This window comes from Rhamphochromis sp. 'chilingali' (genome assembly GCF_963969265.1).
Source record: "Rhamphochromis sp. 'chilingali' genome assembly, chromosome: 5".
In the NCBI taxonomy this organism is placed as follows: Eukaryota; Metazoa; Chordata; class Actinopteri; order Cichliformes; family Cichlidae; genus Rhamphochromis; species Rhamphochromis sp. 'chilingali'.
This window is the reverse complement of record NC_137932.1, coordinates 15896795-15920164: the sequence shown is the minus strand read 5'-3', so window position 1 is coordinate 15920164 and position 23370 is coordinate 15896795. Positions and strand designations below refer to the sequence as shown.

The 23370-nt window shown below is 38.9% G+C and overlaps 1 protein-coding gene across 5 annotated transcripts; it reads right to left on the bottom strand.

Moving 5' to 3' along the window:
- Positions 1-367: 367 nt before the first annotated feature.
- LOC308396534 (interleukin-6 receptor subunit beta-like) lies at positions 368-23164 on the bottom strand. Of its 5 annotated transcripts, none has more exons than XM_080881915.1 (16): positions 22775-23164; positions 17302-19241; positions 17078-17204; positions 16802-16971; positions 16610-16725; positions 14892-14918; positions 13397-13583; positions 12027-12109; positions 11728-11938; positions 11421-11585; positions 10141-10242; positions 7955-8098; positions 7729-7869; positions 3816-3900; positions 3521-3602; positions 368-1356 (listed from the first exon to the last, which is right to left on the bottom strand). In XM_080881915.1, exons 2-16 carry the CDS (start codon positions 17420-17422, stop codon positions 946-948), a joined length of 2172 nt encoding a protein of 723 aa, XP_080738041.1. In that variant the 5' UTR covers positions 17423-19241; positions 22775-23164; the 3' UTR covers positions 368-945. The 5 variants fall into 5 exon arrangements, with proteins under 5 accessions (XP_080738041.1, XP_080738039.1, XP_080738040.1 ...); XM_080881913.1 differs by having other exon boundaries at positions 17302-17574; XM_080881914.1 differs by having other exon boundaries at positions 17078-17201; positions 17302-17574.
- Between the last annotated feature and the right edge of the window lie 206 nt (positions 23165-23370).

Below are 23370 nucleotides of genomic sequence, written 5' to 3'. Positions count from 1 at the left end.
CATACGCCAGCAGCAGCAGCCTGCACCACTGATACAAGACAGGATATATCCAATCCTGTTGTTTATGCCAAATTCATGGAGGAGGTGAGTGTACACCACACAACACCATAGAACACTGGTGTATGTGTGCATAATTTATCTTGAAATATTAACACATTTTTCCCTTTCACCAGTCTAACAGTGCATTAGTGGAAAATATAAGTGAGCTGGCTCACTTTCTTATGAATGTGTACTGTGGTTTCTCCAATTACACTCAGTGCCATGCACATTACAAAGCCTTGCTCACACTAATATATGGTTACATGCAGAATACTTCAAACATTTTGTCATCAAATAACAAAACAGGGTGTCAAGTACAACATTTATTCACTTTATTCCATACTTTTTTGTTTTTGTCTGTTTACAAGACATATGGCAGAGACGCTTCTGCACGGTGAATATTTATCAACACAATAACAACATTTACATTTTAATGACTCCTCCAGTTTACAAATGACACAAAGCGATAAAGCAAAAAGAAATGCAGCGAGTCACACCTCAACAAACATCAAGCATATAATACATGGCTAAAATATTTACAACAAAATATCACAATACTATAATACAGACTGTACATAAAACCAGGATCAGTGTCATAGCAAAGCATGTCTAGAATGCTAAATCCTGGGAACACTATATCATATTTTCAGTGGTGATAACTCATATCCTTAAATCTTTTCATCTCTTCACATTAAATGAAACCTATTCTTCCTGTACGGCTGAATACATTGAGATGACCTAATAAAGCAGCTACTACATACACAAAAACGGTTAAACATGTTTGTATCCTGTTGTTCCACAGTGCTAGGCAACTTAATGACACACACACAGTCATATCAAACCATATCTATTTCTTTCACAGCTGACTGACTGCAAATCTATCTGCATCATTTACCTTCACTGCTCTCACCTCTTATGATCTTGTTCAATCATGTCTAATGTGACATATATGGTCTTAAGTAATGCCTTTTCTTGCTGTTTTACTGGCACGTGCTTACTCAGTTTTTCAGTCTCCGGGACAGGACTCTCCCCAGAACTCTGACTTCGATAGGGGTTGGCTGTGCTGCTGTCTGAGGAAATTAATGCAGTGGATTCTCCAGGAGAGGGAGGCGTCTTTGCAGGTTCAACTGGACTTTCATCCTCCGTATAAAGACCAAGAGTCATTCCTGAGTTTGCGTAGTCCACTATGTATTCACTGGCTGTGTTAGTATCATAGCCTGTAACTAATGAAGGGGTAGATGTGCTCTGCGCTTTCTCTGGGTATACTGTATCACAGTGGCTTTCAGATGGATTTCTGAATGGCTGGAAGCAGATTCCCTATGGATACAAACACACAGACAGAAGGGAGCCGTAAAACAAAAAGCTAGGATGAATTACAGCAGCTTTTATATATTATCAAGACTCGGGCATGGATTGTTTCTGTAGTCAGTGAAAGCTAAACCCTACATAGACATGATAACTCAGGATAGAGGACCTCTGGAAGAGGGAAGATGTTAAAGGAGTCACAGTGCATGGACACATAAATGAGTTCAAGACAGAAACTTCAAACTATGACAAAAAACATCTGTAAAACATCTGTGTGCCATTCCAGAAAGCAGGTTCAACAAAGCATAAACTCTGAGTTGCTATAAACTCAGAGAGTTGAAACAGCCCTGATTATGTTCACCCTGAGTGAAGAATGCATGCGTGAAAGAGGATAGCAATCATCGGTGAAGCTCTGATACCAGGATTCCCCATGGCAACAGGTAAATAAAGAGCAGCACATGAATGCTTATGAATCTGGACCGTGATAGCTGTCATAAAAAAACATGAGGGGAGAAAAGGGTCATTTAAAATCCTCCAACTTGAATTGTTTTAATCGCTGAAGCTCGAATTCCACCAAATTTTACATTTGATTTTTAGATCAGATTTTTCAGTTGTAATCTGACAAATTACAGAAAATGAAAACTGAAGAAATGGAGCAAACACATAAGACAGTTTATTCATGGACCTGCGATATCCGTCAGCCCAGTAAGATTGATTTTGGAGATTATCATTGGGAGTAGTTGAGGAATTTATAGACATTGCACCTTACTAAATGTTGCTCAGTGTCATTTGACTGTATTTGACTGCATGACTATACTCAAACCTGAAGTGCCATCAGAACATATTAGAGCTCTCTGCAGTTATGCAAACATAGCATATCAGCACAAATATTCATGTGGGCTAATTTTACAGTCACCTTGGAGTCACTGAATAGAGTCAAATGTAAGGCCATCTTCCTCTAGAGATAAAGCTAAGCCCAGCTCTAAAGTTACACACTATGTATCGCACCATCATTGCATTGTAAACGTGCATATATGGATTTGGTAATACAAAGAATGTATGCATATTTTTATACTTGAGCCTAATCTGTCTTCACTGCTAGAACTGTGACTACAAAAATACAGAACACACCAAAAATACTTGTTCAGTCAAACTAATTTCATAATACTAATTTCTGACAAACTAAAGGGATTTTTGTGTCTCCGTGGGATACAAATTTTTATAGTTTTTAATAAACCTGATCAGAGTGCTGAGTGCTTATTTCCAACTGGGGTTTTATGTTTTGTCAAGCCAGCTAAGGCAAAGAAAGCCTGGTTGTGTTGAACTTCCTTTATAATATAGGCCTCAGGAAGTCTGGGGGGAAACTGTTTAAGATGATATTCAGAAAACCACTTTCAGGACAACTGAAAATACCAATTATTATTTTTTATTAATCCAGCCGCCAGATTTTGGTAGTTAACTTTTTGATTAAATCACAGAATCTTTTTTTCAGATCTCAGAAATTTGAGGTGGATGTGCAATGATCAAGAAAAAACATCTTAAACAGCTTTTTTCATTCAACACAACAAAGTCAGAGAGACTCAGTTTGCTGACACATGTGACAAGGTAAAACAGAAAACCCTCACACTGTAAAATGTGAAAGTAAATTACCAAGTAGTCACTTTAGCAGAAATATAGAATAACATTCAGCTTCTCTACAATTCAAGAAAGCACAAGCTGATGTATTTCTACCTTTTTTTGCTTGACAATGAAAAACCTACAATTTAATCATGCAACTTCTTCAGCAACATTAATGCAGATATAATGCATCCCACTGGACAGCCTCAGATAATAACACACATAGTGAAGTTAAAAACAAGCAGAGACACATGAGCACAAAGAAAATCTAGAAAACCCATGTGAACAGACACAACGACTGGACTATTTATACACCAAGGAGTGATTTGGGATTAGAAACGGGGAGAAAAACAGGACAGATGTGCACATAATCAAAACAGATGGTGGGGACAAAAATAAATCTGAAAAACTAAAAGAAGACAAATGAGAAAGCAAACTAACGAAGTAAAAATGAGAAGAGGAAACAATAACTCAAAAGCCTAAACTACATGTGAAAATATCACCGCCCCATCCCGCAAAATTCATCATTATAAATCAAGGGCCATGACATCCTCGTCACCTTTTGTTGACTTTGCGATGCCCAAACACCCACAGAGCTGAGGGCTGGATTTGGCACGGGCTTCTCCTGGAATTTCTTCCATCTAAACAAATAACACACATCATTAACACATCGTTAGGAAGAAATCTGTAGAAGTGTTTGGTGCCAAAAATGTAATCACAACATGACCACAATGTCTTAACACATCAGAGCCTGTCTTCCACTATTGATGGCCTGGAAATGTTTTTGGTTCAGTGTTTGCATTCAAAAGGAGCTCGTAACAAATCATCAATAACAAAAAGAGACTGAAACTTACTGAACAGCAATGCATAATCCGAGAAATAACACCAGGAAGATGATAACGCTTCCAGCGACACTGAGTGGAGTAACAAGCCCTGGATCTGTTAAAGACATTTCAATTGATCATTGAGCACTTTGCAGAACAGACATTAAACACTCTTAAAAAATCACTGACTGGATTTATACAATTTTAAATAATTAGTATTACCACAGCAAAGAAAAGAAAAAGTTCATAACATTCGGTTTAATTCAGATACTAGTCCAGTGAGTCATAACATTAGAGGTTAGGATCTTAGTTCTTAGCACGCAAACAAATATCTTAACACTGATCAACCGTCGGCTGGCAATCTGTCACAGTGTCTTCTCATGGTTGATAAATAGTTCCAAAGGGAGGTGAATCAACGTCAAGACGGCTTCAGGTACTTCTTGACTGTTATCTGGGTGACGTTCTACCCAGACAGACAAGTGTTTATCGCAAGGGTGGCTCAAACCTCTTCCTCTTGCCCTCCTTGCCCTAATGAGCCAATCAACTTCACACTCAAACACAGTCTCGGTCGTTGTGTCCTTGGGTAAGACACTTCACCTGTTGCCTACTGGTGGTGGTCAGAGGGCCCGGTGGCGCCAGTGTTCGGCAGCCTCGCCTCTGTCAGTGCGCCCCAGGGTGGCTGTGGCTACAATGTAGCTTGCCATCACCAGTGTGTGAATGTGTGAGTGAATGGGTGGATGACTGGATATGTAAAGCGCTTTGGGGTCCTTAGGGACTAGTAAAGCGCTATATAAATACAGGCCATTTACTTGCTTCTCACGGTTTAAATTGGTGATATCAGCACCAGACATAGATCATTTGTACCATTTTAAGTGTACATAAAAATAAATGACTTTAAAGTGTTGTTTATGTCTCGAAATTAGGTAAATATAACCCGAGATCAACAGCAGCTCGTGACATATAACACTGTGAAATGGTCTAAAAAAAGTGAAAATGAAGAAGCACTGTGTGAAAGACCGAGTATACCTCGTGACTCAGTAGCTCGTAGAACACATTTAGCAACACAAATGTAAAGTAATTGTTTTCGGTATGAATTTATCAGTCTCTCATGTCCAGTGTTGGGCAAAAAGTAATTAATTATAGTTACCAGTTACTTCTTCAAAAAAGTAACTGAGTTAGTAGCTGAGTTATAAGATTCTAAAAGTAATATGTTACTAGGAAAAGTAACTATTGCATTACTTTAAAAAATGTTTAACCTTCTGGGTCCAGACTATAATTGGCCGTTTTTGACTACTTTTGATTTTACTGCTATAGTTCACCTTTAAAAACTATTTACTTTGCCTTGTTTGGTATCATTATTTTCAGCACAACCTCACATGTCTGAATCTACAGTTTTTTCATTTAGACAAACTGTAGTAACACAATAGATCTAAAATTAGACAAATAACATAAAATCCGAGTAGAAAAAGTTATATTTTTTACTGTAAAAACCATAAACATGTTTAATGAATCATATTTCATAACTTTAAATGCAAATATAAATTGCTAATTTTAAAATCCTCTGCACAAGTTTTGCAGACAACAAAGTTATTTGCAGCAATTTACCTTTTTTTAAATAACCATTTCAAACTATTTAAATAACAATCAGGTGTTCTGCATTAAATAAGATGCCACACAAATTATTTGTTCCACTCCAAAAAATAATTTCTGTCCACTATAAAGGAGAACATCACAAGCCTGGTGTATCACTCCTATATACTGTAATCTGCCTTTGGTGGCTTTCTGACAGTACCTGTAACATTCAGCAGTCGCCTCATTGTTCCCGTCAACCCGCTGCATGACGTACTTCTCTAGAAGAATGTCTCAGGTTTGTAGCCCCAAAGGATACAGCCTCATTGTTTCTGCAGAGAGGTATATACTGTTTTTTCTTCATTAAATTATATACTGTAAATGCTTTACTGTTTTGTTCTAGAGAAATCTCTCTGCAGAAACAATGAGGCTAAAAGTCATGACGTCAGTAATCATCAAGCGTTTAGAGGAAAATGCATTAAAATCAGACATGACTATGTCGTGGAAATCAGCACATTTCCTGTATCCTTTGGGGCAACAGACCTGAGTCACTTTCATTAGTAGTCTTAGTTATTCCGTATTGAGTTTCTTATATTCCCCATTTAGTTCCTTGAATATTACATTTCCCCTTGTGTCTGTGTCCTTCTGTGTCCCTCTTTGTGTGTCTGTGTTTATGTGGGTTGTGTGTGTGTCTTTGTGCCTGGTTTCCCATCCTTGTGTTTCATTTCATGTCTCCCCACCTTTCATGTTTATCTTTGTTCCTCAGCCTGTCATCATTGTCATCACCATTGTTTCCTGTTTTATTGTGAAAATCTTGCATTCCCTCTTCAGTGTGTTTAGTTTTGCTTTCTCTCACTCGTCATGTCTAATTTGTCTTAGCTGTCTTCCCCATGTGTTTCCTGTTCCCTTGTCATTCCTTGCATATTAAAGCCCTCTGTTTCCCTCTGTCCAGCGTTCTCCCTCATTCCCCACCGTGTGTTCTGCCTACCTGCGTGTTTAATTTCATGTATATTCCAAATTTAGTTAGTTTTGTAGTACAGCCATCCAGCAATAAAACCGATAAAACTTTCTGAGTTCATTTTCACCTCCATGAGTCTGCATCTAGGGTCCATTCCTGCCTGCCTTACATGACCAGTTCATGACGCCACTTTGGTTTCATCCAAAGGACAGGAAGTCTCGGTTTGTTCGGGTGCAACTTTGCATGCCTAAGCTAACTGCCATGTGCAACTCTTCTAAACAAGCCATACTTGTTCATTTACCTAATTGCACTGTCTAATTGTACACTGCATTTTTGGATTACTTTGTTAAATAAATAATGGCACAGCATAATATGTCATGTTTTGTAGTTGCTTTAATGTTGCATTTACCTAATTTTAAGACCTGCTAACGACTGCGTTACTTGTATTATATCCTGATACAAAAAAACCTGAGCTGAAAGAGAGTGTACTTTCTTGTTACCATGACTGCATGTGGAGATTCAAAACCACTTAATAACCAGAGTAGTTGTTGAGTTTTAGGTTTTTGGTTCAGTTTTTGCTGTTGTGCTGTGACCAATTTCGACCATGGCAATGCCCATGGTCATAGACTTGTAGATAATATTACAATAGCAAAGTAAATCCTGCCACGCCTTTTTGTCTGTAAAAACAATTAATATTTTATGGAAAATAAATGATCCGTCATTAATTATTAAACTTTTTCTGCAGTTGTCAAGTCTGCCGTCAGCAAATAAGTGCTGTTGTGGGTCTCAGAGCAGTAAAACTGCAGCATCCTGTTTCTGACTTTCAGGAATGTTTCTATTTGTTTGCGTCCTTAGATACATGCCAAGGTAACTGCTGGAAAACAGTTACCTTGGCATGTATCGAGGCCATAAAGAGATTTTCTCTGAGGCTCATCAAATTTTAATATTTGGCACTGATGTCGGGATTAGGCTGTTATTACTGCTATGAGTCAGTTGAGCTGTGTTTGGTTAAAGCTCGACTGTAGGAAAACACAGGTTCATGACTGGTAACAACAGCCATTGAGTTATTTAACTCACGAATGTTTTGAGTGGATTTAAATATAAAGGTTGCTAAAAAACATAAAATAAATAAAACTACACAGACATTGAATGGACTAAACTAAGCAAAAACATTTTTTTGCTGTATTTTGTTCAATCCAGAAAACAAAACGAAAAAATAAAACTGTGTCACTATTGACTGAAATAACAATCTTTACTGGCCTGACATGCCAAAGCATGATTATTGTGCTGATGCATCTGTTGATTATTCACCAACTTAGTATCAGGGTGGTATTGGGTGCACCAAACCAAAGATAATCCGCTCACAGGCTCATTCTGAATCATTCCTCTAAGTCAGAGCTCTTATAGACCACTTACCAAATTTTGTGGTTGTAAATTTCTCATCACTGCTTTTTGATATTCCGGTCAGAGCCCTGGCATCGACATTGACGGTGTACTGGGTGTCTGGACTCAGATCTTTTAAAGAGACGTTCCTCATTTTGCCATCCACAGTAACATCTGGAAGAAACCCATTAAAGAAATGCTATGAATGTTGCGTTATATGAAAGTGTGCAAACTTCGCACAAGTGCGTTGCGTACTCACTGAGATACAGTACATCCTGCGTCTTGTAGTAGTTGACTGTATAGCTTTGAACAGCACCGCTGCATTCCTTCAGTGATTTCGTATTCCAGCTCACAAAGGCTTGTCGGTAGCTAGGTACAACTGTGATAGCAATGCTGTCTGGATCTGTAGGAGCGACATGGGCAACATCAGCTTGGGACAGCATTTTAAAAAGTACTGTTTCAGAATGAGTCAAAAGTTTGGACACACCTTCTAATTTAATGAGTTTTCTTTATATTTACTACTTTCTACATCAGGGGTGTCCAACTCCAGGCCTTGAGAGCCGGTGTCCTGCAGGTTTTGGATGTGTACGTGATCCAACATAGCTGATTTAAAAGCCTATATGACCTCCTCAACATGAAATAGTTCTCCAGAGGCCTGGTAATGAATTAATCATTTGATTCAGGTAGGTTGACCCAAGGTGAGATCTAAAACCTCCAGGACACCGGCCCTCTAGGCCTGGAGTTGCCTACCCCTATACATACTGAATACATCAAATATATGAAGCAAGCATTTATGGAATTATGTAGCAAAGAAAAAAATGATAAATAAATATGTCTTATATTTAAGATTCTTGAAAGTAGCCACCCTTTGCTTTGTTGACAGTGCTGCAAACCCTTGGCTTTCTCTCGATGAGCTACATGTTGTAGTCACCTGAAATGGTTTTCACTTCACAGGTGTGCCTCGTCAGGGTACATTTGTGGAATTTCTTGCTTTCTTAATGAGGTTGGGACCATCAGTTGGTTGGTTACTGCAGTTGTGCAAGAACCAACCAGCTAAGTAAAGAGAAACAAGAAATAGACGTGTCCCCCAAGTGCAGTCGCCTTAAACCATCAAGCGCTACGATGAAAGTGGCTCGCATGAGGACCGCCCAAGGAAAGGAAGACCAAGAGTCACCTCTGCTGCTGAGGATAAATTCATCCGAGTCACCAGCCTCAGAAATCGCAAGTTCACAGCCCCTCAGACTAGAGCCCAGATAAATACCACACAGAGTTCCAGTAGCAGACACATCTCTACATCAAGTGTTCAGCGGAGACTGTATGAATCAGGCCTTTGTGGTCAAATAGCTGCTAAGAAACCACAACTAAGGAAAAGCAACAAGCAAAAGAGATTTGTTTGGGCCAAAAAACACAAGGACATTAGACCAGTGGAAATCTGTGCTTTTATCTAATGAGTCCAAATTTGCGATCTTTGGTTCTACCATGTCTTCATGTGATGCAGAAAAGGTAAACAGATGGTCTCTACATGCATGGTTCCCACCGTGAAACATGGAGGAGGTGTGATGGTGCGGGGGTGCTTTACTAGTGTCACTGTTAGGGATTTATTTTAAATAGAAGGCACACTGAACCAGCATGGCTACCACAGCATCCTGCAGCGACATGCCATCCCATCTAGTTTGCGTTTAGTTGGACCATCATTTAGATTTTCAACAGGACAGTGACACCAAAACACACCTCCAGGCTGTGTAAAGGCTATTTGACCAAGAAGGAGAGTGATGGAGTGCTGCGCCCAATGGCCTGGCCTCCACAGTCACCTGACCTAAACCCAGTCGAGATGGTTTGGGATGAGATGGGCGCAGAGTGAAGGCAAAAGGGCCAACAAGTGCTCGGCATCTCTGAGAACTCCTTCAAGACTGTTGGAGAACCATTTGAGGAGACTACCTCACGAAGCTCATCGAGAAAATGCCAAGAGTGTGTGAAGCAGTAATCAAAACAAAGGTTGGCTAATTTGAAGAATCTAAAATATAAAACATTTTTTTAATCATTTCACATTCTTTTGTTTTCTACTAGTGCTGTCAGCGTTAATCTCGTTAAAATGACGTTAACGCCATAACCGCATTAATGCAAATCTCTGTTAGTGAGTTAACGCGTCTCGCCCCGTGTGAGGGCTGCACGGCGTCAACGCTTCAGCGCAGTTAGCTCGTTAATGCATTTGCGCCGTGCAGCCAGTCGGTTATGGGTTGCAGTTATGGCGTTAACGTCATTTTTAACAACATTAACGCTGACAGCACTATTTTCTCCATAATTCCATATGTGTTTATTCATAGTTTTGTTGCCTTCAGTGAGAACAATGTAAATAGTCATAAAAACAAGGAAAAATCATTAAATGATAAGGTGTGTCCAAACCTTTGCTGGTAGTGTATACATCCAAACATCTGAATTACTTACCTCCAAAACTGGAGCAAACATGAAGGACTTTTGTGCCCTGACCTGTCTTGTCATCAAAGAGGGGCGTTACTGTGATATTATATGGCTTTTTTTCCTGGAGGCCTGTAAGAGAGGGGGAAGACTAGTCTGAAAACTGATGACAGAGAACTAGCAAGTGACTGTTACAGCATACTTGTTTAGCTTTTTAGCCACACAGCTCAACAGTGATTACGTGCATCCCTTAGAGGAGTTTTGTGCTGTTAGTGCCAAATTTGAATTTGTTCTATGCTTTATATGATACCGCCTTTAGCTATGGTAATATTTTAGCTAGAAGCCTATCAAGAGTATAACTAAAGTACCAAAAGCTGTGTAATCTAAACATACCAAAGCTCCAAGTGCACCAAGTGAAGTGGTTCTTATGATCTGTTTATATGATGAAATGCTTCTTGGGATTAGTATCTATTATAATCTAGTATACGTTTCAGATTTAATATGTGTGCAACAATGGATGAGAATGATTTATTTGTTTTAACAGTTATGCTTATAATTAAATAGTTTAGGTCATCTGTTTCCTCATCTGAGGTTTGAAGGCATCCAAAGAGTTATGAGAGAAGATTTGAGAAGCCCTGAGATGACTACAGGGTTAGAAATGTAGAAGAAATAAAAGTGGGGACACTATGAAAGGCACTTGGGTGAGAACTGTGATAAACAAGAAAAAATTAAGTAATAGCTTCACAATAAGCAGCTTCCTAGCATAAGTAAACACAGATGCTATTGAAGCAGACCTACAAAAACTAAATGGAAATGAAGAATACAAATACAGGATCTATTTCGGTGATTGTCCTTGTTTGTTAACCTTTGAAAAATAGTGTCTTTTCTAATACTTAAAAAAAAACAAGAAACAGATTTTACCTGGTCCGTGGAACCAGACCTTCACAGAAACATTGTGAGTAAATCTATTTAGCCTGGCTGTTCCTCTGCTTGCTTAAACACAACTGAGCACAAAGAAACACCGCAAACTGCAACACATCTCAGGACACAGTTTTCAAGAAATAACTGTTTTTCTGTAGAATGTATAATGGATTACAGAGCAGCTTTTAACATCTATCTCACCCAGGCTATGCATAATTTGCTACACCCATGAACCAATGATGCTGGAAGATAAGACACAAATGGATCATGTCTTTGCCAATAAATCGGCATGACTCAGATTCCAGCCACAAGGCTCCCTTGGAATTTATTAAACATCCATCTATCAGCCTGTCATCAATTTATCGTTATCACACTGCTCTCTAACGTACCGCTGAGTGTTACATTCGTGTACTCGCTCTCTTTCCAGTGGTACTGACTTCCATCCTGGGTCCAGTCAATTTTATACCCACTGACTGGCTGCATAGGAGCCATCCAGCTGACCTTAATAACTTTGTCATCAGATAAGGTCTGGATGTTGGTAACTTGAGGAAGGCCTGCCGATTAGATAAAGTGAAAGAAAAAAGAAGCAAATTGCTTGACAACACAGCAAAGCCTTTGTCCATTAAACTGAAGCAATCTGGTACATCAATAATAATTGCCCATTAAAAATGCTCAGTAAAAAGCATTTAAACTTACTCTCTCCAACGGCCGGAACATAAACTGACTTCACCACAAGAACTTCTTTATTCTGGAAGACTGTGAGATTTATTCTGTGTGCATCTTGGTTTACAACAACATCACAAGTTGTGTTGCCACAGAAGGTATAATTCCCTCCAGTCATGTGTTCACTGTCATGAGTTTGTTTTATGGTGTAATCAAATGTGCCTCCACAGTCTTTAGGAATACCCTGTGTGGATAATTTGAAGCTTGTCACATAAAAAAATAGAACATACAGAAATCTGCTGTTTAAAGACACCAATGAGATATTTCCTTACCTTCCACATGACACGGACTTTTCTAAGTCCATTTTCTTCCAGTTCAGACACTTTTCTCCACAGGCGCAGGTTGACATGATTCTCTGTAAAAGGTCAAAATAAGAAAAACTATTTTACGCAGGCAGGAATATTATTATATTTGAAAACTGTCAACGGTTTTGGTCTGAAGCCAAGAAAGGAGAAAGCAGTGTGTCTGTTCACACGTTAAATAATATCCTGGAGCTCATGGTAACCGCTGCAAACAACTACGTGTTTACAGCGAATAATTCAATCATTCATCCACTTTGTGAACTGCCTCTCCAGTTCGGGGTCACGGAGGGAGCTGGAGCCTATCCAAGCTCTCTCGATGTGAGCTGCGGGGTACGTCAAAGACCGCAAGTCCATCGCAGTTCATTATTTTTAGTAATTCTGCTGCAGAAGTTGTAGACTGACCCTCATCTTCGTGTTACATGACATCGGTTCTCTGGAGGTATTTTTTTTTAAACACTACAGTCATATTACACAGCATAAAAGACTAAACTTTTGACTTTGTATTATCACATTCAAGTCCAAACCTGCAACTCAAAATGTTTCAGACTTCATTCCTTTAACATTCCTTGATAATGTTCCCTCTCAGGGCCTCAAACCTAAGGTGGCCCCTAGAGACAAAGCATGTACAAACTCCACAACACTTACAAATTCCAAAGCACAAAACACGTACAAAATCCAAAACACGTACAAAATAAAAAACACGTACAAAATAAAAAACGCGTACAAAATAAAAAACGCGTACAAAATAAAAAACGCGTACAAAATAAAAAACACGTGCAAACTCCAAAACACGTACAAAATACAAAATACAAAACACAGGCAAACTCCAAAACACGTACAAAATACAAAACACATACAAACTCCAAAACACGTACAAAATACAAAACACATGCAAACTCCAAAACACGTACAAAATACAAAACACATGCAAACTCCAAAACACGTACAAAATACAAAACATGCAAACTCCAAAACACGTACAAAATACAAAACATGCAAACTCCAAAACACGTACAAAATACAAAACACATGCAAACTCCAAAACACGTACAAAATACAAAACACATGCAAACTCCAAAACACGTACAAAATACAAAACATGCAAACTCCAAAACACGTACAAAATACAAAACGCATACAAAATACAAAACACAGGCAAACTCCAAAACACAACGGAAGTGTTCCAGGACGCTAGGGGCAGTGTTGAGCTCGATTTGCAAAATAAACGGTTTGTTGCAAACACATGGGCTGTATCCCAATTCAAGGCTGTTGATTTTCTTTACTCATTTCAGAGATCTTGACCCCCCCAATGTTCAGCACAAAGTTACACCCATGCTTACTGTTTAGTTTGGTCATATGTAGTTTTTCCTTGCTCCAGTCACTCCAGATGGCCTTCCCCAAAACACAGCGTACTGAAAAGCCGTAGGTAGTGCAGGAATCCACATTGTTGATCATGATGGACCCATTAGCTTCATCATTTAGTAGACAATATGGTCTTGTATTGTTTCCAGTCTCACTGTGGTCACACTAGGAGAAACAAACATTTCTTCTTAGGAACATCACTTCACTTCTAAAACATACTCAAAGCTTTTACCAACAGTCACTAAATTTATAGGGTGCATGTTTAAAAAGAATCGAGATTTATAAAGGTTTATTTTTTATTTTGTTGAATTGATTATCCAGGGAAAAAAATCCATGCAACAAGGAACTTTTTTGAAGTTGAGGAGTTTTAGATTTCTTTTTAAATAATTTATTACATTAAGTAAAATACTTTTCTTGCCAAATGTCACCACTATTTGCCAGAAGTCATCCTTTAGCTGAATGTTTTTATTTGTTAAAAGTAATGTTTAATCTTATCTAAAGATAATTAATTGTAACTTAATTAAAAGGAATATTATAATATTAGTATTATAATATTTTTTAATTCTTAGAAACATTTCGAAACAAATCGCTGTCAAAATTGAATGCTGAAAATATTTTATAATGAAGTTAAAAATGAATATACTGAGAAATCAATTGCGTCAGTTATGGATACAGCCTAAATATTCAGCTATAGAAATATCACATGCTGCTTATTTATTTTCTATTTGTTTCTTCCAACTAGCACAGTATATCCATTATGTCCCTCATGTATGTATTTTATTTCCCATTCCACAGCTTTATGTCCCTTGGGGAGAAAACTTACAAACATACAGTACAGCTCTAGGTGAAATCCGCGAAGTAGCCGACTTTGTTAATTTTTGGTTTTTTTACAATTATTATAAATGTTTTAAGGCTGTAAAAACCCGTCACTACACACTTTATGCACTTTTCTCAGACAGGCATGAAGATTTTCACACTTTTATCTCTTGTTTAAACACTCTCAAAGTTCAAACCTTCGTAGAAAAATAAGTCCAGTATTATAGAATGAAAACAAAGGAACCCTTGGTTGCCTTTGACGGTGCAAAAACGTTTAGTCAACATTGTTGAGTTTGTTGGGGAGAAAACTTACAAACATACAGTACAGCTCTTCAGAGTCACACTGCCACAGCTCGAAGATTTATGTAAATTTGACTACCTGAACGCATTCTATACTGTGCAGGAGACACAGCACGAGATTGATTGATAATGGTCTACAGCCAATCAGGACGCAGAACACAATGCGCTGCAAAACAGCGAGGCTGCGAAACGTGAACCGCATTATAGTGAGGGACCACTGCATATGATTTTTAGGTGATTACAGGTTATCTAATTTGTGTTTTACCTTCACTACCTGTGCAGCAAATGTGTTTTTATTTCTGCATTCCTCAAATACCGCAGAGATTAGAGGTTTGAGACAAGCCAGCTTTTCCTTACCTCGACAATTTCTCCTCCAGCTAAAACCTGGAAGTGAAACAAGTCCCCAGTTAGCCATGAAGGGTTAAATATTGCAAACATGTTGGCAGAAACAAAAAGAGCTTATATAGTGTCTACATTTTATTTCCCATTCCACAGCTTTATAGCAGTTTATACCATCTGCACTTTTGCATCTGATGACGCAAATACTGTTTATGACTAGATATATAATTTTTTTCTGGACAGAAATCTTTAGCTAAGGCACATATTGGGTACTATTTTAAAACATTATTGCTTAACCAACTAAATTAACTTTCACAAGACTCTAGACAAAACTATTAACATGTGTATTAGAATTTCCTTTATTTATGTATTATTCACATTATTTACTTGGGTTTTAGCAGGTCTCAATGTCTCACACCTTATTCATGCCATTGAACAGCCATGTGATTTTATTTCAGGAAGTTGGGAGGAAGCAGACAAGTCTTTTGTTTTCAACCACTGTATCAGGTAGCAAGGGAGTGTAAACAGCTGTGCACTGCCTTTTGTTTCTGTAGAAGGTATTTAAACCCAGGGCTGTTCTGGGTTCAGGAGAGACTCTGCTGGTCATTTGCCCCGCGATGGCTGCTCCCACCAAGTTTGGGTTTTTTGTTCTTTTTAATTAAAGGATGCCAGCTACGCTCACCGTTTGTCTGCGGGCTTTATTAAGTTAAACTTCCACAACACATGAGATGAAATAAGTACAGCCCAGGATTTAATAGCTTGTAGAACAAACTTTAACAGCAACAAATCGAAGTAGCCATTTTCTGTTTGACTTCATCAGTCTCTCACATGCTTCTCACATTGCTTCATTGAGGTTTGTGGGAATTTGTCTCGTAATGTCCCGCCGCAGCATTTCAGTCAGATGGACTGGACATTGAATGGGTCATTGCAACAGCTTTATTAATTTCTTTTTCAGTGAAATTCAGCCATTCTTGTGTAGCTCTGCTGCTGTCCTTGGGATCACTGTCCGGTTGCACATGCCCGGTTCCAGCAAAGCTTGAACTATCAGATATACTCGTCCCATCTGACTCTAGAATACTTGCAGAGGAGTTCATAGTTGACTCAATGACTACAAGGGGCCCAGGTCCTGTGACAGCTGCTATGAGCTGTTTGTGCTGATATGTTGTGTTTGGTGGTCGTGTGCATTATGGCCAAACATTTCTGTGCTGCTATGTTCCTTTTAGAGAGAAGAGGCTTTCTCTTGGCATCCCTTCCAAACAAGTCTTACTTGTTCAGTCGTTTTCTAATTTTGCTGTCATTAAGTTTAAAATTTCACATGCTAACTGACTCCTGAAGAGTCCTTTCAAAGTTTGACCTGGAGGCGAATTTACTTGGAAATTAATTCCTAGAAAGACTGTCTGATTATGTTAGTGCTAGTTACACTTGCTCATCAGTTAATCTAGTGCATTTGCATAGCAGCATCAAGCTGCTGCTTACTCTCTTAATTCCAGTGGGAAAATTGTTTTTTGACATGACTGTAGATCGAGATGACACATTTTTTGGGACTTCCTTTTTATTTTGTCTTCCTGGAAATCTGTTTATGTAACTTGCTGTTTAACGTATGAAAATGACATAACTTGTGGTCATCGTCATTGAAACTGTTGTGTTTCATTCAGCATTTTTATGGCAGTGTCGTAACTAATTCTTGTTATTGTTTCAAAGTGAGCAGCTGTGCATGTAATGAAAGAGCAACGTACTTTCCTGCATTTGACTTCACAGCGACCCGGCTCTAACGGAGAAAGTCGTCGCCATTTAACTGAGAGCGAACCTGCAGAGTCAGCCACCTCTAGGTCCTTTGGGGGAAGACTTTTACCTGAGTAGCAGACATTTCAACATCATCAAAAACATTCATAAATATAGTTATATGCAATGTAATCCATGTCACTTACTTATGTCATGTAGCGCAAATGTACGAGGCTCAGAGGAAACATTCCAGTGATGAGTTGTGGCTTTCACGGTAACAGTGATGTTGTCATCTCGAAGTGTGAATAGTTCTGTGAGTGTGCATGTTGTTTTCTTTGAGTGGCATTGTAAAATTTCCTTTTGTTTATAAAAAACACTGAAGGAAAGAAAAATCTATTAAATAATTTAAGAAGCATTAAAACAAAGGGAAAAAAAATCTACATTAGTTGTTATACACAAGAGAAAGAAAATACAAAACTTACCTCTCTACGGCATAGTTCACTGGGGGATTCATGTGATGCTCCCATGTGCATGTGAGGCTGTCTAAGCCACCGCTTTCCTCTTGATTAAGCTTATAATGGACACATGAAATATTTCTGGGTTTTGCTGCTGAAGAGAAATTAAGTTATTAATGTCCTACATTTCCCTTTAATGCAGGAATGCTCAACTATATTTATGTTGGTAATGGAAGAAAATGACTTCTTACAGTACGTTTCTATAATGGTGCCTCCAATGACTTGCTGAGTATCTGCAGTATAGCACTGCAATGTCGCACGAGGGTGAGTGAAATTTCTGAGTGACAAGACTGTGTGTGTGCGGTTCAACATGCTGGACAGGCTATCATCAATGCGATCGTTGTTCAGTTTCCAGTAGATTTTGCTCGTGCCATCGCACGCGCTCTGACATGTTATCGTGATGTTCTCTCCCGCTTTGATGTATAGATCTTTAGGGTAAACACTGCAGGTGTTGCTGTTGGGGCCTGGAGGAAATGATCATTTTAATTAAGGTAATTGAAAAAACTCTTTTGTCTCTGTAGCAAAAACTGAAGCCGGCAGATGGATTGCTTAGGTTATCAGATGCATAGAAACAGGGAAAACAGCTGGCTCACAGAAAGCACTAAAGCATAGGAAAAAAGCGCTTGCATGAATGGGTGTCTTGGTCTCGTCCGTGCCCACTCCGGGTCAGGGACCAGACCCTGCCCCAAGTGGAGGAGTTTAAGTATCTCGGGGTCTTGTTCACGAGTGATGGGAGAAGGGAGCGGGAGATCGATAGACAGATTGGTGCAGCGGCTGCAGTGATGTGGACGCTGCACCGGTCTGTTGTGATGAAGAGAGAGCTGAGTGTAAAAGCGAAGCTCTCAATTTACCGGTTGATCTACGTCCCTACCCTCACCTATGGTCACGAGCTGTAGGTAGTGACCAAAAGAACGAGATTGCGAATACAAGCGGTGGAAATGGGTTTCCTCCGAAGGGTGGCTGGCCTCTCCCTTAGAGATAGGGTGAGAAGTTCGGCCATTCGAGAGGGGCTCAGAGTAGAGCCGCTGCTCCTCCACATCGAAAGGAACCAGTTGAGGTGTTTCGGGCATCTGACAAGGATGCCTCCTGGGCACCTCCTGGGTGATGTGTTCCAGGCATGTCCCACTGGGAGGAGACCCCCGGGGCAGACCCAGGACACGCTGGAGAGATTATATCTCTCGGCTGGCCTGGGAACGCCTTGGTGTTCCTCCGGGTAAGCTGGAGGAGGTGGCTGGGGAGAGGGAGGTCTGGGCTTCTCTGCTTGGGCTGCTGGCCCCACGACCCGGCCCCGGATAAGCGGAAGAAAATGGATGGATGGATGAATGGGTGTGAACGGGTGACTGAGGCATGTTGTAGAGTGCTCAGGTAGAGTAGAAAAAAGATCTATAAGGACCACTTCATTTTATTCTTTTTATTTCCTCCAGCACTCAACTTCTAAATTCTTCTTCTCTGATTATGTCTCATTGAGTCCATGTGTCTTGGTTTTATCTAACTCATCATCTTTTCTTACCCCTTTCCTCACCTGTGTCCCCGTGTCTGTCTGGTCTCTCAGTGTTTGCTCACCTTTCTGTCATTGTGTCAAGCCTGCGCATTTGTGCTTTGTTTTTTCCTGTTTTATTTTGGTGTCTGTTCTTACTTGTATCTTATTTGTATTTCTATTTCCTTTTGTCAGTTGTAATGAGCCCCAGCTGTGATCCCACCTGTTTCCCTTCCCTTCATTATTCTGTGTGAATATATATTGTCTCAGTTCTTCCTCTTGGCTGTGTCCTTGCTTCTTGTTGATTTTCCCTCTTTAAAGAGTGTATTTCTTATTTTTTAACCTGCATTATTTTGTGGTTAGTTGAAGTTCAGCAATAAAGCTGCTTGTTAGTTTTAACCCTTGTTTCTGAGTGCTACATTTTGGTCTGACTCCTTACTGCAACAATACCAGCCTCGACTGTTTGTTCACTTTTTTTGTATTTAGCCCACACTTCCTCTTGTACAGAGGGTTTTTTTTACACTTGGGTTGGGTCATAGTCTGCTACTCTGAGAATACGAAGTTCTTCTTACCCAGCTTCCTTTCTTTTTCTTGAACCAATTCTCATTTCTTCATATTTTTGCTTCCAGGAAATCAGACTTTCTTGTCATTTTTCTTTAAAAAAAAAAAGGAATAGTTCTCTAGGTTTTTGGAAAGTCTTAAAAACACAGTCTGACAGGCATAAAATAGGATTTTGCATCAACCAGTTGGTTCCCAAAGAGCGAATTAGTCGAAACCTCTGCATATGTCAGCATAGTGTGCAGTGTGTCCTTAAAAGTAACTGAGGAAAAAAGAAGAAGTGGCAAGCAGTAAAAAAGATACTCTGCAGCACATGATCACATGAACGTGTCCTCAAGAAAGAGGAAAAAAGTTAACAAAAACCTGAAAAATAACCTGAGATGTGAACCCAAACACAGAAAAGTTCCACTAAATTTTGATCCACCATGAAGTATCATCTGGAAAGCACCTGACTGGAAATGGCTTCATTATTTAACCTGACAATAATCCCAAATACACCAATGCAGTGAAAGCATACCAGGATATAAAAAACACACAATGTAGCACTATCATTCATGGATCTGCCTCAACTTTATCGAGCAGTGTGGGATCATCTTGACACAGAACAGAACAAAAAGGCAGCCGACATCCAAAGGAGAGCTTTGAATGTTCTTCAAGGAGCCTGGAGAATTATTCCTAAAAGTTTGGGCTGTGCTGAAAAATAAAGGTGGTCATACCAAATATTGACTTTTAAGCTTGTTATTTCCCCATTTTCTCAAGAAAATATAAATAAATGAGGAGTGGCTTGAGACTTTTTGCTCACCTAACTGTAATCTAATCCCACTTCTTAGTCCAACACAATTTTAAATCAGCAGAAAAATCTGTGCAAACTGGAGACTGAATGTGATACAAGAGAAAGTTTTGTTAATTAGGCTTTGCATCTTATGCAAAGATTTAAATGTAATAAAGTCACGATCACTAAAAGTGTTAAAACATTAATCTATAGCATTCGAAATGCAAAAATAACCAGTGTAACATCCAGAATAATGCAAAGCTATCAAGAAAAATCTTTTTCTTATTCTTGCTGTTCTTGCACTGTTTGCTGCAACGTAGAAGTTTCGCAACTGAGATGAATGAGTCAATCAAGTATGTCAGCAGCCTAAAATGAATACGATATGATACACAAGACTTTCTTTGATGACTCGTTCTGTAATTTCATCAAAGCTACACCATAACACCGTCCATGCCCAGGTTAGTTTTCTTACCTGGAAAAACTCATCATGCTTATTCCATCCTTTAATGTGATGACTTTATAGCTTGCTCACAACTTTACTTAATTTGGCATGCTTGTGCAAGTTTTAGCTGTAACAGGTTCGTTCCATGTAACATTTAAAGCTTATTTTTTGATGACCAGAAGTTTCCATTTTAGACAGCCAGCGTTGAATCAGGTAGTTTTTGTTTTGTTTTTGTTTTTTTAATGAGTCTTAACTGTGATCATCCTGAAAAGCTCGATCATCAATCAGCAGGATGGACATATCTTCAGTATTTTAAACAGTTTTTACTGCCATGTCTGTGTTAACTGGAGGCATTCTGATGAGTTACAGCAGGAAAATCCCAGGTGCTAGCTACAGTAAGACAAGCAGCATAGCAGGCCAGTAATGCCATAACCCTGGAAACAATAACACTTAATTGAAATGCAATAGCTTACGCTTTGAAAACCTACCCATGATCCACTTCTCAACAGACGTTTTTGAAAAATGAATTTTTGCTTGTTTTTGTGTAGATTAAGCCTTACATCCTTAGAGAAGCTTATAGTTATTTTAAAAAAAAAAGATTATTGTTTGGGCACTGAGAGTAGAGAATAGACAGAGTCTGGGGTGGTCCAAGGCCCAATCACAATCAGTGACTTGAATAATGTAAATCTAGAAGCCTGTGAACCTTTATTTAGATCAGAAAGCAGTTTAGTCAGATTCCCACAATGTCTCATTTCAAGTTCCTACGCCTGATCCTCATCCTTGCATCTGTAACATACTGCAGAATGCCTCAGGGGGGATTCATGGAAAGTATGCTATCAATTCACAATACTTTCTGTTAGTGCTCACTAACAGTTTCAGGTTTAAAGCTTATTATGTGAAGCAGCCACAGAAAGATTTCAGTTCACATTAACGGTACATGAGCTCTTTGAGATTCATTATTACAAATAATAGCATCGTGACGATCTGACACGACCCTGAGTCTGCTATGTAAACAAGATGACATGCTCCAAACAGCATCAACTCTTACACCGTCATCAATTAAAAAGAAAAATTTCTGAGAAATTTCTGTGAAAACTACGATCGCTGGTGCTCTGACTCACATTTAGTGACTGAACAATAACAAACTAAATCTTCAAAATTCCTCTGAACAGGTGTGATGTCTGAAACGTGTATTGCACTGCATTTGGTTTGAATCAAGCTGCTTTTCTCATGCTTAGCACCATATGTACCCTGTTCCCTGACTTCCAAGAGGTCAGTGCCCCCTGTGGTGGCATGACAGAGACACGACCTTAACATTACTTACTGTACAATATAAAGCGCCTTGAGGCGACTGCTGTTGTGATTTGGCGCTATATAAATAAAATTGAATTGAATCGAATTGAAACATTAACAAATAATTTCATAGTTTTATAAAACCGGTGAAGAATATTATGCCAGAGTTAATACATATTTTACCTTTGATTCATGGTGTTTGAGTCCCATGAATCAATGAGACTACCGGAGGTCTCCCTGGCCCTTTGGAGGTACCTCACCCTCAAGTTGGGAAAACATGTATAAAGACTTGTTAATAATGTAGTTTGTAATGTAGTTTGGATAGTTTAGATTATTTAGCACATTTCTCCTGATAAAACTGTTACACTGAAGAAGGATGGTCTAGTTTTACAATATTTAATTGTTGTGTTGTTACTTTAACTTATCTAAAAAGGACAATGCGATCATCTGTTATAAAGAAAAGCAACAGACCATTAGAGGAGTTCCCAGAATAGGTGTAACCTTGTACAAGTTAGAAAGGAAAAGCACTGTAACTTTTCAATCTGATTAGATTTGTTATTGCATAAGTTGTTGTTTTTTTTCTCTTCTAGTCCTCATGGAAAATATTTAGACAAGCAGGGACACTTCCATGTAGAATATTTGTTGATTTTCAGTAATCGGAGAAGGATTGTCAGACATTTCATCAGGTTCTGTTCACTTTGGTTAAAAAATGAGGTGTTTTATTAAATCAATGGAGCCACATATGGTTACCACCTATCCGGATCTTTGCTTTTAGAAGAAAAACGAGTCATTCTTAGTAATGCATACTTAAACAGAAATAACACCATTCAAAGCAAAACTCTGATACAGTTAAAAAGTTTAGGATTCTGATCTTATTTCAGATCATAATTATTTAAAATGCTGGAGGTTATTATTCTTTCAAAGTGAGAATATTTGTAGGTAAATTTGGGTCTAAGCACACATGCAAGAGTAGCTACCCTTCATTACTGAAAGTAGAACAAAAAATGGGCATTTCCCATAAAGCCCAGAACTGAGTTTTATTGCTCAGCATATCTGGAAACCCCTTTAATACTTATTTTGTTTTCCAACTATGCGACGCATAAAATGCTAAAATTGACTTACCAGCACGAATGGATGAGATTCCAGCCAGGATAAATACAAGTTGGAAAGTGTACATCTTTTTATCCTGTAATCAGACCTCAGACAAATCCGCTGTTCAAATGCATTTAGAGCTGACAGATATTCCGCTGAGCAACACAGAAGCACTCCAACGGCTTCAACCGAGGCTGTTATGATAGACGGCACCCGACCCTCCGCCACATTTTCCTAACTAACGCTTTATTTCAGCCATCATGTAACAGGAACTGAAGCAAACCCTGAACTGAACAGGAGGTATTACCCAACTGGAAAGACAGAGAGAAAAAGAGGAAGTGAAGTAACTCCTCAACCGCCTTCAAACTTTGATTATTTCAGTCTGTTATTATCTCGGCGACGTGAAAGGGAGCTCATTTAAATACCTCCCCGCTCCGGAGACTCGCGAACCACACGTGACTGCCGGTAAATCAGTTCGTATAATCTGGCGCACAGCCAATAGCAGCAGAGCACTTTATGACCTGGACATCAGCAACATTCTCAAACACAGAGTTAATTGAGTTTTTTTTCTCTCTCATTAGTTTTTATTGAGTTTTGTTTCAGTTTCCAGGCTTGTGTCTGTCGGG

What these genes read in the sequence shown, in the direction of transcription:
- LOC308396534 (XM_080881913.1), bottom strand. Translation starts at nt 22,829, where the DNA reads ATGTACACTTTCCAACTTGTATTTATCCTGGCTGGAATCTCATCCATT. An exon ending in AAGTCCGTGTCATGTGGAAG is followed by an intron (nt 11,939 to 12,026) that starts GTAAGGAAATAT and finishes TTATCCACACAG; the next exon opens with GGTATTCCTAAAGACTGTGG. An exon ending in CATCGCAAAGTCAACAAAAG is followed by an intron (nt 1,357 to 3,520) that starts GTGACGAGGATG and finishes TTGTATCCATAG; the next exon opens with GGAATCTGCTTCCAGCCATT.